This window comes from Megascapheus bottae, chromosome 26 (assembly GCF_031878675.1).
Source record: "Megascapheus bottae isolate mThoBot1 chromosome 26, mThoBot2.hap1, whole genome shotgun sequence".
NCBI lineage: Eukaryota > Metazoa > Chordata > Mammalia > Rodentia > Geomyidae > Megascapheus > Megascapheus bottae.
The window spans coordinates 12,317,657-12,332,230 of NC_143534.1; the positions used below are offsets into that span (position 1 = coordinate 12,317,657).

Genomic DNA, 14,574 nt, shown 5'->3' on the forward strand with positions numbered 1-14,574 from the left:
AGAGCTCTAGCCTTGAGAAAGTCCAAGGACAGTGCTCAGGCCCTGAGCTCAAGCCCAGGACTGGAAAACAAACAAACAAACAAATAAACAAAAAACCCAAAGGCTTTATCTGGGAGCTGATGGCTTACTCCTATAATCCTAACTCAGGAGGCTGATATTAGAGGATTGCAGTTCAAAGCCAGGCTGTAATACACTACTAAAAAAGCCAGAAGTGGAGCTATGGCTCTAGTGGTAGAGTGCTAACCTTGAGCCAGAGAAGTTCAAGGACAATGAATCAACCCAAATTCAAGTCCTAGGACCTTTCTTTCTTTCTTTCTTTCTTTCTTTCTTTCTTTCTTTCTTTCTTTTTCTCTCTCTCTTTCTCTCTCTCTCCCTTCCTTCCTTCCTTCCTTCCTTCCTTCCTTCCTTCCTTCCTTCCTTCCTTCCTTCCTTCCTCTCTCTCTCTCTCTCTCTCTCTCTCTCTCTCTCTCTCTCTCTCTCTCTCACACACACACACACACACACACACACACACGTGCGCTTCTGTGATCTCACCTACATGTGAGGTACAGAAAAGAGGACTGGGGGCTGAGGCTGACCTGGACAAAAAAGAGCTGACAATAGCTGAGCAATAGTAAAGCAACAAGGGCTGGTGACAAGGCTCACGTGGGTGAACGCTTGCTTAGCCAATCTAAGTATCATTAAAAATGAAAATAAATAAATCATAATTCTTCAGCCAAGAAAGAGAACGCAGTCAGTGCACTGAGAAGCCCTTCAAGCTCTCATCCAAATCATCTCTTTTCAAGGCCCAAGATGCAGTGGAGTACCTGAGTGCAGAGGAGGGGAACGGAGGGAGGGAGGGAAAGAGGGAGGAAGAGGGAGAGAGGGAGGGAGAGAAGGAGAATGGGAGAGAGGACAGAATTCCACTCAGGCCAGGCACACAGGTGGAAATGGGAGGTATAGCAAACAAAAACCAATAGAAAATGATCTTTATATTTTTTAACTGCCCTTCCCATCCCCTTTCCCTTCCTTTCCTCTTTCCTTTTATTTTTCCTTTCCTTCATTTCCTTACCCTTCCCTTCCTTCCTTTGTCTCCTAGGACTTAAATCCATGGCCTCACACACATTTAAATTCAGCCTCTGCCATTCAGTGCCACCCTCAGCTCCAAACTAACGTGTTACATAGTCAATACATATCTGAAATGGAGCATTCAGTAGTTACCAAAGTTTAAGGGCAGACAAGTTCTCCCCTTCAACTTCATGCTACCCATCTTCTTTTCCTAGTCAAAGCTGTCAGAAATACTCCACCCACCCACCTTGGTGGCCAAAGGAACCATGGGGGGCTCTCAGATTCATTTAAAGGGAAGCTTCACTTTCGAACACAACTCCCTCATTTGTTAAGGAAGGGAGGGTTTCATGGCATGAGAAAACTAGCTTGGGAAAAGAGGTTTATACTACACTACTAATCTAAAGCTTTTGGGAAGACCTAACTCTCACTTAATATTACATACTGAGAAGGCATTTTCATATTTCCGATATTGTTTCTTCTCTGCCAGCAAAACAAAGAACTATAGTGCATTCCAGAGAGCAGAGGGGTTTTATTTGCCATGTTAGAATGACCTATCAGGGGATCCTCTGCATGAGAGAGTTCTCACATAGAAGATGTGGAGGGCACTCAATGTGGCAGTCTAGTCATGAGGATATGAGTCCTCTTAAAAGTCTCTTAAGAGAGAGAGAAAAAAAGACCCTATGCATTCAACCTCCAAACTACAAATAATACTCACAGAAATAAATGTTGAGTGAAACACCGATAAGTAGTATATACAATGCATACAACCTGGTACCTGGTAGATACTCAATTAGTGATAATAGCTATTATCATCACCATCAATAAAAGCACTACTTAGGAAAGAAAAGGCCCTGAAGAAATGACAAGAAGGACCTGGAGTGACAGGCAGTCGAGTCTCTAGGGAAGCAACATTTAATTTGAGACATGGAATTAGCTGGACATGCCATAGATAAAAATGGAAAGAAGTAAGAGCTTATGTGCAGAAGGCATCACTCACAAAGACTTGACAAGGAGAGGTAGTAGCTGTGATGAGGTAGAACTCAGCCTTGCCATCTTGGGTTCCTTCCTAGGTTCTAGGAGAAAGTAGGACTCACTGTCAGGATCCTTCTGTCCCAGAAGATGGTAAAGTACCAATGCATGCAAGACAAGGGTAAGGAGAAATAGGAAATTCTTTCCAAATAGCTCATCTGGCATAGTACAGATGTAAGTCTTTTTTTTTTTTTTTTTTTTTTGCCAGTCCTGGGCTTGAGCTCAGGGCCTGAGCACTGTCCTTGGACTTTCTCAAGGCTAGAGCTCTACCACTTGAGCCTCAGCACCACTTCCAGCTTTTTTCTATGTATGTGGTACCGAGGAATCGAACCCAGGTCTTTGTGCATGCTAGGCAAGCACTCTACCACTAGGCCAAACTCCCAGCCCCAGATGTAAGTCTTTTATGAAAGCTTCCACAGAATGTCCAAACACAGCTAAGAATACAGTAGACACATGCCTGTGTGAAAACACATGGAGGGACACACATGTCCATCATATCCCCTGCCTTTCTGAGGAGCTCAAGGTCAGGCACTTGCCCCAAGGGCAGGAGCAAATTCAAATGTTCTTTAACTGTGGATGGCAAAGGTAAGGAAATTCCAAAGAAAATGCAGATCCTATTTTAACATATACACTGTACATTCAATATTGGAAAATGGTACATCGTTCCTTCCTGAATATATTCAGTACTCTAAGTTCTATTGTTAAACCAAACACAATATTCTACCACAGGAAACACTGAAAGGTTTTATCTGAGAAGATAACTATCACCCTGCTGGCTGTTTGCATGGAATTATGAGTAATTAGCTGTAAATATCACACACAACTGACAGAAAGCACAGCCTTAAATGATACTTTACATGCCTCTTTCTCTACCCTATTAAGACGCTCGTTGTTTCTTTGATTTATCTGATAATAAATTTTTGATGACTGGTAAGTCTCATAAAATTGGCCTGATGCTGACTGCGCTGATTAATAAGTCTGAAGAATCGAAAGTGTCAGGAATTCATGTGTAAGAATAAGTTACTGCCAAACAGATATTAGATATTCCATAAAATATAGAATAAAAAAGGTTGATCTGGTAATTTTGTCTCGTATCCATTTTCCTGTGACAATTTATATTCAGGGTCACCATTATCTTCCTTCACTAAAAAAAAAATCAATAAAGTAAATCCAGATTTGGAGAAGTGGGACATATATTCAAGAATTAAACTACATTAAAAAAATAATGAATTGGCATCAACTATGTTTTCTAGGAAATAAAGAACTGAAAATTAGAAATAGCTTCTAGAATAATCCTGAGAGATGACAGAGTTTGCAATTCTCAGTCTGCAAGTAGATGAGGTGAGAGTGGTCAGGTTTTCTATCAATGATAGAACAGGGACTCTGGACAGGGATGTAAAGCCACCTTCTCAGAGCACAATTCTGGGAAAACACTTGCCTGTGTGAAACACAAAGGGATAATGTGCAAACCTCCTTACTTGCCCTCACATTCATCTACTGTATTTTCATTTGAAAATTAGGTTTATAATATAAAAGAAAAATAAATCTTGACCTGGAGTATTTCCTCCACCCAACATTTATTTTCTCTTCTTTACTGAAATTTCAAGCAGAATCATGATGTGTATATCCAGGAGCCCTGGTGTTCTTTTAGAAGGGGAATTTGGAAATAGAGAAAGCCTCACATAGAGGAAGGAACACGTAAAGGGACTGGCCCTTCTGATACTTGGACCTGGAACTTCTGGTCTTCAGAACAGTGAGATAGATGAGTTATAACACATGGTGTCTAGGCCTGTCAGTGGTGGTTACTTTTTAGTAAATTGATTTTAAAAAAAATAAGCCAAAATCAGGCATGGGGAAAGTGAAATCGTAATGTCCAATGAATCTGCTATGTGAAAACAACCAAACTCTCAATAATCCTTTATGTAATTGCTAAACATACACTATCAAATTTAACAGAGAATCACATATTTTGAAGTTCCAGATGAGGCCAATTTAAGAAAGTATTCTAGTGAAAAGCTACATTTTTCTCTTATCCTTTTTTTTTTAATACTTTGGGTTTTAAATAACATGCATTCATTTGTATGAAATAACATACAAACACAATAAAACATGGAAGACCCTTGTCTTAACTCTTGTAGAACCACCTGGAACCCTGACAAATGCTTCGAGTGTTATGTTTAAGTTTTCTGTCTGAGAAAATGAATTGAAATGTCTTTCCTAATATAATGTACTTGAAACCAAAATACCTGACAACACAGAAAAATCCTTAACTGCCAAAAATAATAATGATAAAAAAAACCCTCCAACAGTGGCCTACCAGAATAAGAGACCAGAGCTCAATAAAAAGCCAGCATGTAATAAAACAAGATATTACTGTGTAGAGAATAGAAATCATAGACAGTTTTGTTTGATTATAAAAATGCCACTTTTTAATTTATCTCTCAAATAAAAAACAGCAAATGTAAGTGATAATTCATCTTAGCAGGAGAGAAAATGTCAAGCACTGAACTTTAAGATTATAGGGAGTTAAAAAGGTTATCAATGTGGAAGGCTGACCAATTTCATTCTGTCGAAGGGGTCAATATGAATGGTTCAATATAATTCTATCAGATGACTATTATCTAAAAAATGTAGCTCAAAATAGTTCCTCTTCAAGATGAAGGAACCCAATGTATTTCTATCTGCATGTCGATGGAGTCTAGCTGATGTTTGTTTTCGTTTAGTCAAATGGGACAAGTTATGTATATTCGATGTACCTTAAATTGATGCCATAAAGCATCTTGGTACATTTTACAAGTTATAAGACATGCTGAAATCAAGTCTGACAGTTAACAAGCACATGAGGGAGAAGAGGAGAAGGAAGAGGAAGATGAAGAAAATGGCCTGAGACTCTGTAACATTTTTAACGTCTGACATAAAAGTAATTTGCATGCCAATTTCAAAACAAATCTCTCTTCTCCCATGCTAGTGATGGCTGTGATTCCCCCCTCCCAATTTCACACTTCTAAGAATTACTCGGAAATCTTTAATGGTGAATATAAAAGTCCCTGAGGAAAAAGAAAACAACAGTAAGTATGAAGCCAGTGAAATCCAGTCCCACCGGGTGTCTGCAGAGCTCTTGTGGCATGAGGGAGGCCACGAGAAGGCCTAGAGGGGACAGAGCATGTTTGATCTCAACATGGATGTGGGGGAGACCCTCTCAACCCTGGCTATATAGCTATGGCACACTGGATCAGAAAACATTCCAGGTTTTGAGCAATGGTTCCAATGAGGTTTACTACAGATGCCTTCGGGTATACCTGCTGCTTTTTATAGCCTGGAAGTTTACTCTTGACCTTCCTAGGTTAGATGGATGTTACCTAGGACAACCCTTTCAAGTCAAGGACACTGCAGAGGTCAAACCGGAAGTGCCTTTCTTTAAAAAAAACAAACAATTATTTGCCATGAGCTACAGACTTTTTTTTTCCAGGGTATCAATAGTGGGGCTGGAACTCAGGGCCTGAGAGCTGTCCCTGAGCTCTTTTGCTCAGGGATAGTGCTCTACTACTTTGAGTCACAGCACCACTTCCAGTTTTCTGGTGAGTCTGTTGAGTCTTTATGGACTTTCCAGTCTAGGCTGGCTTTGAAACATGATCCTCAGATCTCAAGAATGACAGGTGTGAGCCACAGGTGACCAGCTAGTTATATAGACTTTTAGAAAAGTAAGCCTTTGAAGGACTACCAACAAACAATTGATGAGAAAGGCTAGGCTGAGAGGGATAGGGGAGAATGATTAAAGGGATGCCATTAATAACAATGTCTTGTACTTGCTGGTGCCAGTGGCTTAAGCCACTGCTGCTCAGGAGGCTGAGACCTAAAGATCAAAATTCAGAGTTAGCCCAGGCAGGAAAGTCCATGAGGCGTTTATCTCCAGTTAATCACCAAAAACTCAGAAGAGGAGTTGTAGCTGAAGTGATAGAGTGCTAGCCTGGAGCAGAAAAGCTCAGGGAGTTCAAGACAGTGTTCAGGCCCCAGAATGGGCTTGCGTGCGCAACTACTTCAAGATAGTAAACAGATAATTTTAAGAACTTGTATAAATTGTAGAGATGACAGAAGGAAAAATGCTACCTGTGTCAAATAATATGTATATATTATATATATTAAATGCTCATATTATATATAATACACACATGAATAATAGTGCTATGTCATTTAAAGGAAAATTTCCTTTAAATTCAAAATGTATGAAAAGATCTATCAGTAATTTGGGAGAGGCAAAGATTCTTCATGAAATTGTCTTTTCCCCTATTAGCTTGGAAGGGGAGATATTAATTTATGTGGGCGATTACAAGTTCACAGACCACACAGACAAACAGATGAGTAACGATATGGAAGATTAACAATTGGTGTTAAGTCCTGACTCTTTTACTCAAACTCTATTCCTTAGTGCAGAAGAAAGAAGGGGTGGGATTTTTTTTAACTATCTACCTAGTATACAGTCAATTTAGTTGACAACAAAAAGAATTACATTTATTTGAGACTAATAAACATTAATCCAGGAAAATAGACTTAAGCAGCAATCCTGAAAACGTGCTGTAAGGTTTTACAACATGGTGGTTGTATTTATAGCTTAAAATTGCAAAGGGGTGGAAATTGGATCATCTGTTATATAGGAATTATAAGTGGTTCTGAAAGAAATCAAGTTGTTTTGTAAGAAAGGTATTGGGTACAGTCTCTGATTCTGGGCAACTTGTGAGAAGTGGTCTCTTGTGTGGAATCAGTAGAGGAGAAAATGGTCAGCCAGATGCTGGGGGCTCATGCCTATAATCTTAGCTGTGTAGGAAGCTGAAGTCTGGAGGATGGATCATGGTTCAAAGCCAGACAGACGGGGCAGAAAACTGAATGAGAATTCATCTCCAAAACAACCAATAAAAAGCCAGGCTGGAAATGTCACTCAAGTGGTACAGTGTCAGCACTGCAAGCCCAAACCCTTAATCCCTAGAAAATGTCTTTGGCAGACCAATGTTAATCTGACCTCAAACATACCTGAACGTTTGATCTGTGGGGCTACCGATCCATCATGCTTGGATGCTGGTTGAGACCTATGAGATACTTTTTTTTTTGTTTTGGCTAGTCCTAGAGTTTGAAATCAGGGCCTTACACTTGCTCAGCTTGTGTAGTAGGCTACTCTACCACTTGAACCATGCCCCTACTCAGGCATTTTGCTAGTTATTTTGGAGATGGGAGTCTTACATAGACTTTTCTACTTAGTCCTGTGACTTTTCTACCAGGAAAGGACTAAGCTCAAATGCATCTTAAGTGCCCCTCACAAATGCTAGTCCATTTTTATTTTCTGTGATATGGCTCAATATAATCCAAAATATAAGGTATGGCACAAGTCTCCCTCATCTCTCACATACTTCTTGGGAGTATTGGCAGAAAGTAGCCTATTTGCATAGAAATAGGTCCAGGGATGTCAAAAGTTGGAATCGCATTTTATATTGTGGAAGAAATGTGTTAATCCATTTATTAACTTTAAAACAGAAGCAAAGCATACATATGTAACACCCATAAAAGAAATAAAAATGACCAGGAGTAGAATACATAGTGTACTTTAAAAAATAAAAACAATTTTTATGTCAAATGCTTTAGATGAAAAAAAATGGCCTTTCATTTTCATGTCTACTACACAGAAATATTGTTCCCCCTTCCCCCATGTCTTCATCTAAGCTATTTTCAGATCTAGTAATAAAGAGGGAAGTCTACACTGTTCTGCATACTGATTGCCAGTATGTAAAATTCACTAACTGCTAGAAAGGTCTTGGTAGTTTAACCCTCTCCTCTTTCTTTCTAACATTATTTATAAAAACTATCTGCTAGCTTTGCAAGTCCATTTTTACCTCAGCAGAATAATAAGGTATAAGGAGCTTTTGTTGGACACAATATCCTTTCACAAACTGTGTTAAAAAGAACAGGCTCACCTATTAAGTTCCAGACACATCTGAGAAAAAGAACCCAGACAGTGCTCAGGCCCTGAGTCCAAGTCCAGGACTGACAAAATAAATAAATAAATAAATGAACTAGAGAGCAAAAAGGAATTGTAGGCATGGCTCTAATGTTAGGGGACCTGTCTAGCAAGTATAAGGACCCAAGTTCAAATCCCAGTACTACTGAACAAAGAGCAATAAGAACAACAAAAATACATGAATGATTCATTTTTCCTCCAAGAGAGAAACATGCCACAAGATTTGAAGCATGAATAGGAAGCCAGGTTAGAAACAAGGTGCCACGCTTTGCAAATTGCAGCCTTCTGGGATTGCCTGCTTCCCAAATGCCACTTTCAGCCAGAACATTTTTCAGCCTAGCATTTGTCAAATCACCTCTTTTATTAACTTGTTGACAGGAGTTAACTTGTCAGCTTCTAAAGTGTCTGTGGTCTCTCTCCAAAGTTCCTTGATAGAAATTTGAAAGGTGTGAGTTCCTCCCTTTCACAATACATCTCGTCAAAAGCCCTGACTCATTTCCCCTCATGCAGAAAACTTCTGGACCTGGGGCTGGGAGTTTGGCCTAGTGGTAGCGTGCTTGCCTAGCAAAGACCTGGGTTCGATTCCTCGATACCACATACATAGAAAAAAGCTGAAAATGGTGCTGAGGCTCAAGTGGTAGAGGTCTAGCCTTGAGAAAGTCCAAGGACAGTGCTCAGGCCCTGAGCTCAAGCCCAGGACTGGCAAAAAAAAAAAAAAAGAAAACTTCTGGACCTGGACGAGTGGTAACTGGTCCAGCCTAACAGCTGCACAGAAATCAAAAGTCAAACCAGGGTATGACCACCATGGAATAAAAAGTTCAAAGGCAGCCAGGAGCCAATGACTCATGCCCATAATCTAGTTACTCAGGAGACTGAGATCTGAAGATCATGGTTCAAAGCCAGCCCAGGTAGAAAAATCTGAGATTCTTTATCTGCAATAAACCACAACAAGCTGAAAGTGGAGCTATGGGCTCAAAAAATAGAGTGCTAGACTTGAGCAAAAAAAGCTCAGGGCTAGTGCCCAGGCCTTGAGTTCAAGTCCTAGAACGATTCCCACAATGATGCTGCTCAGAATGTTCCCTTGGCACTAAGTACACAGAGGAACAAGAAGCTGAGTGGCTATCTCCTGCTCGATGGCACTGCCCACAATTAGCCCCACAGCACATCCCGGAGAGCCACACCCCAGCATCTGAGCGGACAACCCTGTCAGCCCTTCCTGCTTTAACAGCATTCCTGTTGGCTCAAGTTCTATCAGCTCCAACTGCTCAGCTCTTCCTAAACACCAGATTCACTGCCTTCTCTAATGCAACCAGGTCTCTTCTTGCAAGCCATCAGAGCCTATAAAGCCCAGCCCCTTGTCTATTGCTGTTTTCCAGAGGCCCCAGAAGCCCTGGGTCACTGTGGAAGCCACCCACAGTTGTATGTGAAAAAGAAGATTCAGGTAAGTTCTTCAGCTCTTTACTGCTTTCCTTGGAGTATTAGGATAGGTGAACTAATTGGTCAGAAAAAGAACTTTTTTCTTTCCTTTTGGTGTTGGTCCTGGAACTCGGGGTCTAGGTGCTGTCCCTGAGCATTTTTGTGCTTAAGACTAGTGCTCTGCCACTTGAGACAGCGCTAATTCTGGCTTTTGGGTGGCTAATTGGATAAGAGTCTTAAAGACTTTCCTGCCCACGTTGTCTTTGAAATGTGATCCATAGACCTTATGTTCCTGAGTAGCTAAGATTAGAGGCATGAGCCACTGGAGCCCATACAAGAAGGACCTTAAAATTTGCCTTTTAGGACAGCAATAGAGTTTTTATCTCAGTTTTCATCCCCTTGAATTAGCCCTTTAGCTGTAGTTATTTTTCAGGTAGAGTCTATCGTTGTTGGCCTAGGCTTGCCTCCTACTATAGCCCTCCTACTTATGCCTCCCTATGGCTCAGATTCATAGACAAGAATCACTACATCTGACTTGACTGTCCAAATATGGTCTTGCTAACTTTTTGCCAAGGCTACTTTCAAACTGTGATTCTCAGATGGTTGCCTCAGAAATAGCTGGGATTATAGGCATAAGCCATGGCACAGAACTCCTAGGCCTTTAAAGTTTAAGTGTCAGATATTGTTTTTGAGGCTCAGTGTTTGAATTCATATCTTATGTAGCGAACAGTTCTTGTTTTGGGCTAGTGAGAACGATAAAGAATGAAGGTAGCTATTATGAAAGAATGGGAAGAGAGAAAATGAAAATAAAGGTCAAGGGGTGGGGGGAGAGAAATGGGGACAAAAACATGAGAAAGGGTAGCAATGTTTGTGAAGTAATATATCTTCTGTCTGGAGAATATAATGTAACCCTTCTATTAATTACAATAAAATATATATTTAAAAAAAGGAAAATAAAGGTCAACATTCCCTTCCTTTCCAAGGGGGAAGAGTTGAGAAAGTCAAAGCGGGTCACTGACCATCCTCACATGTCAAGTGGTATAGACTTCCATCATGGCTCACACAGAAGCCCCTAGAAGCAATCCAGTGAGGTGTCGGTGACGGCATAGCTTATATAGGAATTCCAATGTAGATAGAGCTGCATAGAAGTGACAGTACTCTACAGCACATCCAAAAGCAGAGAGAGCTGTTCCTCAGAAATAGGATGCTGGTGATGGAGATAAGAATGCATACATCAAAACTGGGAGCGTGGCCTAGTGGTAGAATGCTTGCCTAGCATGCACGAAGCCTTGGGTTCAATTCCTAGGTACCACATATACAGAAAAGGCCAGAAATGGTACTGTGGCTCAACTAGTAGAGCTCTAGCCTTGTGAAAATCCAAGGATAGTGCCCAGGCCCTGAGTTCAAGTCCAGGACTGGCCAAAAAAAAGAACGCATATATGAAACAATGTGTAGCCTATCCCTGTAATCTCAGCAGCTGAGCAAAGACATGAGAAGACCAGCCTTGAGTCAAATTCAAGACCAGCCTGGGGTCAAATTCAAAGAGCCTGAGGTCATAGCTTAGGTGGTAGAGCATTTGAATAACTTGGTCCAGGCTCTGGGTTCAGTCTCTAGCACCACACACATTTACACACACACACACACACACACACACACACACACACAAAGGCATGCACGAATGCATGCATGAGATACATCACATAATTTACTGTTTAAAAATGTATCACTCATTGCTTTTCAAATAACTATTTCAACCAAAGAAACAAATTTTCCTTGATCCAGAATCTCAACCACATTTAAATCAACAGAAATCTGGCATAAAGTGAAAAATAGTAATTAATTGCTTAGTATTGACTCTAAGGACCTACAAACTCTATAAGCACACAAATTAATCTTTCTAGATAAAACTGAGGTCAAAAGCACTTTCACATGCAATGTATTCTAATTCTCTGTAAATTATCATTTAATCTGTAATACATTTTTAAAAAATCTCTTAACTAGAATAACCAAGAGTATTTCTTTGAATTCTGGATTAATCAGAGACTACTTATGCATTTTCCTGTATACTACCATATGCAGAAGGGCTTTTAAAAGACACTCATCAAACTGAGCACTATAGAACTTTGCATCTAGTAGCAAAAGCATTACAGATCTATCTCAAGATGGCAATAATTAACAAGAGAAACAAAGTGAACAATAGCTGTTAACTGGCAATTATATTTTCACACATTTTCATTCGCTACACTCATTACTCGGGGTAAGCTATATTTGGATTTTAAACAAAAGGTTAAATTGGTAATAATCACATATTGCTACAGGGGCCATGAAACATGACCCTATTCTATACTTAATTCTTTTAAAGACATGTATATGTTTCAGTGCTGGCTACAGTAAATTGAAATCATGCTTCTTATCTGTGAGGGCCTGCAACTGACATTTAGTTGTGGGGGGTGTTGAGGATTGAACCTGGGGCCTGGAGCTCTCTGTCACTGGGGTACGCCTGCCTCTGGGCTAATTTCATGGTTACTGTCCTACAGTAGACTCCTCTGAAAAGCTACAGATCCACAGCTGGCTAGTTGTAGGTAGAGGCTCTTCAGGTCACTTAATTCTGTCATGTTCCCCCAGCACAGACTAGGAGACACAGACATCTTCCTAATTCAGAAAGAAAGGAAAGAAAACAAGAGACTCCTAACAGAGTGTGACCTTTCAGCACCCTCTAGCTCTCCCCAATCATGGTCGGGGGTGTGAAATCCTCAAACACTGGTGCTGAACGCAGAAAGAGATTAACATCTGACTATGGATTTTTTTTTTTTCTTTTCAAGCCTTTCCTTGGATGCTTAAAACAAGACTAGATTTCAGCCTTAGGGATCAATGAAGCATTGAGATAAATGACTGTATTGGGAATGAGTGGAGAAATAATGACAGAAAACAGAAGAGCAGAAATGGATGGGAGGGGCAGCATTCCTCTGACTCCTAAAATGTGGAAGAGGAAAGGGGCAGAAGAGGCGGGATCACTTAGATGCTGATGGAGTTTCCCAGAAGCCCCTTCAGGTGAAGTGTGGATGAGAGATTGTTTGATGCTGTGAGGTTAAGGTATTTGACTCCTCCCCCTCTTTATCTGCTTTTTCTTTTTTATCTTCCAAGGTAATCATCCCAGTGGAAATCAGAATGACACTTTCCTAGTATTCTCCACTGATTTTATAAATAAACAGCTTCACAATTTCGCTCATAACACTTGCAGTTCTTTGCATTCACAGAAGAATAAAATATGTTCAGCTCTTAATGTGTCTGCTGAATTTCCTTAAGTGTCATGAATATTCAACTAACTTAATACCTTAAAAATTCTCTAAAGAAAATCGGTTAGAATGCCCTTGAAAATGTCAAGTAAAAGTACTCTACAGGAAAAACCAAAGACAATTACCACATGTAACTTTCAATAAAACATTTTTTAAGTGCAATGTCTTAACTGCCACTAAAGGACAATGTTGCATAATTTTTTTTCAAAAATAATCTTTACAAATATCAGAAAAATCAGTTTGCTGTTTTTAGAAAAATAAATCACATACTACTTACTATTTGTACGTCTCCGAGCGAATATATTCGAAGACGTGAGAGACGCCAAGTTGGAACTGATCAGCAATTGGGGTCACCCAGGGGTTATTCTCTGCTTTGAAGACTTGCTTCTGACCCGTTAAATCCAAGTTTCCTGAAAAGAGAAAGAAGAAGAAGCTAAAGATGATCTCATCTGATGCAAATCAGAAGAAACCATGCTTGGCCCTAAGGATTCTGTGGGTTCTTGGATTAAAAGAAAAATTGCACTCCAATTCATCACTGCTACACATGCAATGTGTAAGAAAGACCAAAATAAGGAAGGGAAAAAAGTAAAGCATGGGGGGGGGGGCTAGTGAGGATGCTGACAGTGAGAAAGAGTAGAAGAGAAAGGAAGAAGGGAAGAAATGGAAGAAAGGAGGAAAGGGGGAAGAAGGGAGGGATTGAGGGAGGAGGGAAAAGTAGGAGAGGGAGAGGAAGTGAGGAAGAGAGAGCATAAAGGAAAGAAAGAGAGGAATTAGGAAGGAAGGGACAAAGGGAAGAAGGAGGCAGAGAGGGAGAGAAAAAGAAGGGAGGAAGGAAGGAAAAGAGAAGAGACAAGAAGAAGAGAGGAGGGGAGAAGAGGGGAGAGGTGTGGAGGAAGGGAAGGGACAAACTTGGAAAGTATTTCTTTTTTTTCCCCCGCCAGTCCTGGGGCTTGAACTCAGGGCCTGAGCACTACCTTGAGGCATTCTCAAGGTTAGAGCTCTACCAGTTTAGCTTAGCCACAGGATTTCTCTCTCTCTCTCCCTCTCACTCTCCCTCTCTCTCTCTCTCTCTCTCTTTCTTTCTTTATGGGCCTGGGCACTGTATCTGAGCTCCTCAGATCAAGGCTAGCACTCTACCCCTTGAGTCACAGAGCCACTTAGTTTTCTGGTGGTTAATTAGAGAAGTCTCATGGACTTCTGTTCATAGCCTGGCTTTGAACCACAATCCTCAGATCTCAGCCTCCTGAGTAGCTAGGATTATAGGTATGTGCCACTGGTGCTCGGCTTTAGGCTGAAAGATCCTTTCAGAGATGTGATACATTAAAAACCTCCTGAAATCCTGTTTTGACCATGTCCAAGTACATGTCTACCTCTTCTGCTCAATCTCAGTCCAATCCAATCATAACTTTTTCCTAACAATTAACGTGGAGCATGAGTGAAGTAATATAGGAGTGTTACTCAAGTAACATTAGTATGGCATTATTCAAGTAGCAAAAGCACCCCTCAGAATCGGCCCTACAAGAATTCCATTTACACAACAATGATTGCAAGGAATCCTTGTAACAACTCTAGTCAGTTTACAAATGGCCTTTCAAAATAATTTCCTCGTTTAATTTTCCAGAAATCCCCAAAGGAGAGTTACAAGCTGCACATTATAGGTGAAGAAATGGAGAAGAGAAATTTAAGTAATATGAACATGATCAGAGGATGTACGTGTGGGAATAGAAACCTGACTTCAATCATGTTTTCTTGCTCTAGTTAAAGCAATTGGGTTCCAATCCA

General features: G+C 40.4%; 1 protein-coding gene across 1 annotated transcript in view; it reads right to left on the reverse strand.

The window, feature by feature from the left end:
• Rsu1 (Ras suppressor protein 1) overlaps positions 1 to 14,574 on the reverse strand; it is a 154,940-nt gene that overhangs the window by 63,124 nt on the left and 77,242 nt on the right. The window contains exon 8 of the mRNA XM_090318956.1: positions 13,070 to 13,202. Coding sequence (XP_090175082.1) covers positions 13,070 to 13,202 — 133 coding nt within the window. The remainder of the gene's footprint in view (positions 1 to 13,069; positions 13,203 to 14,574) is intronic.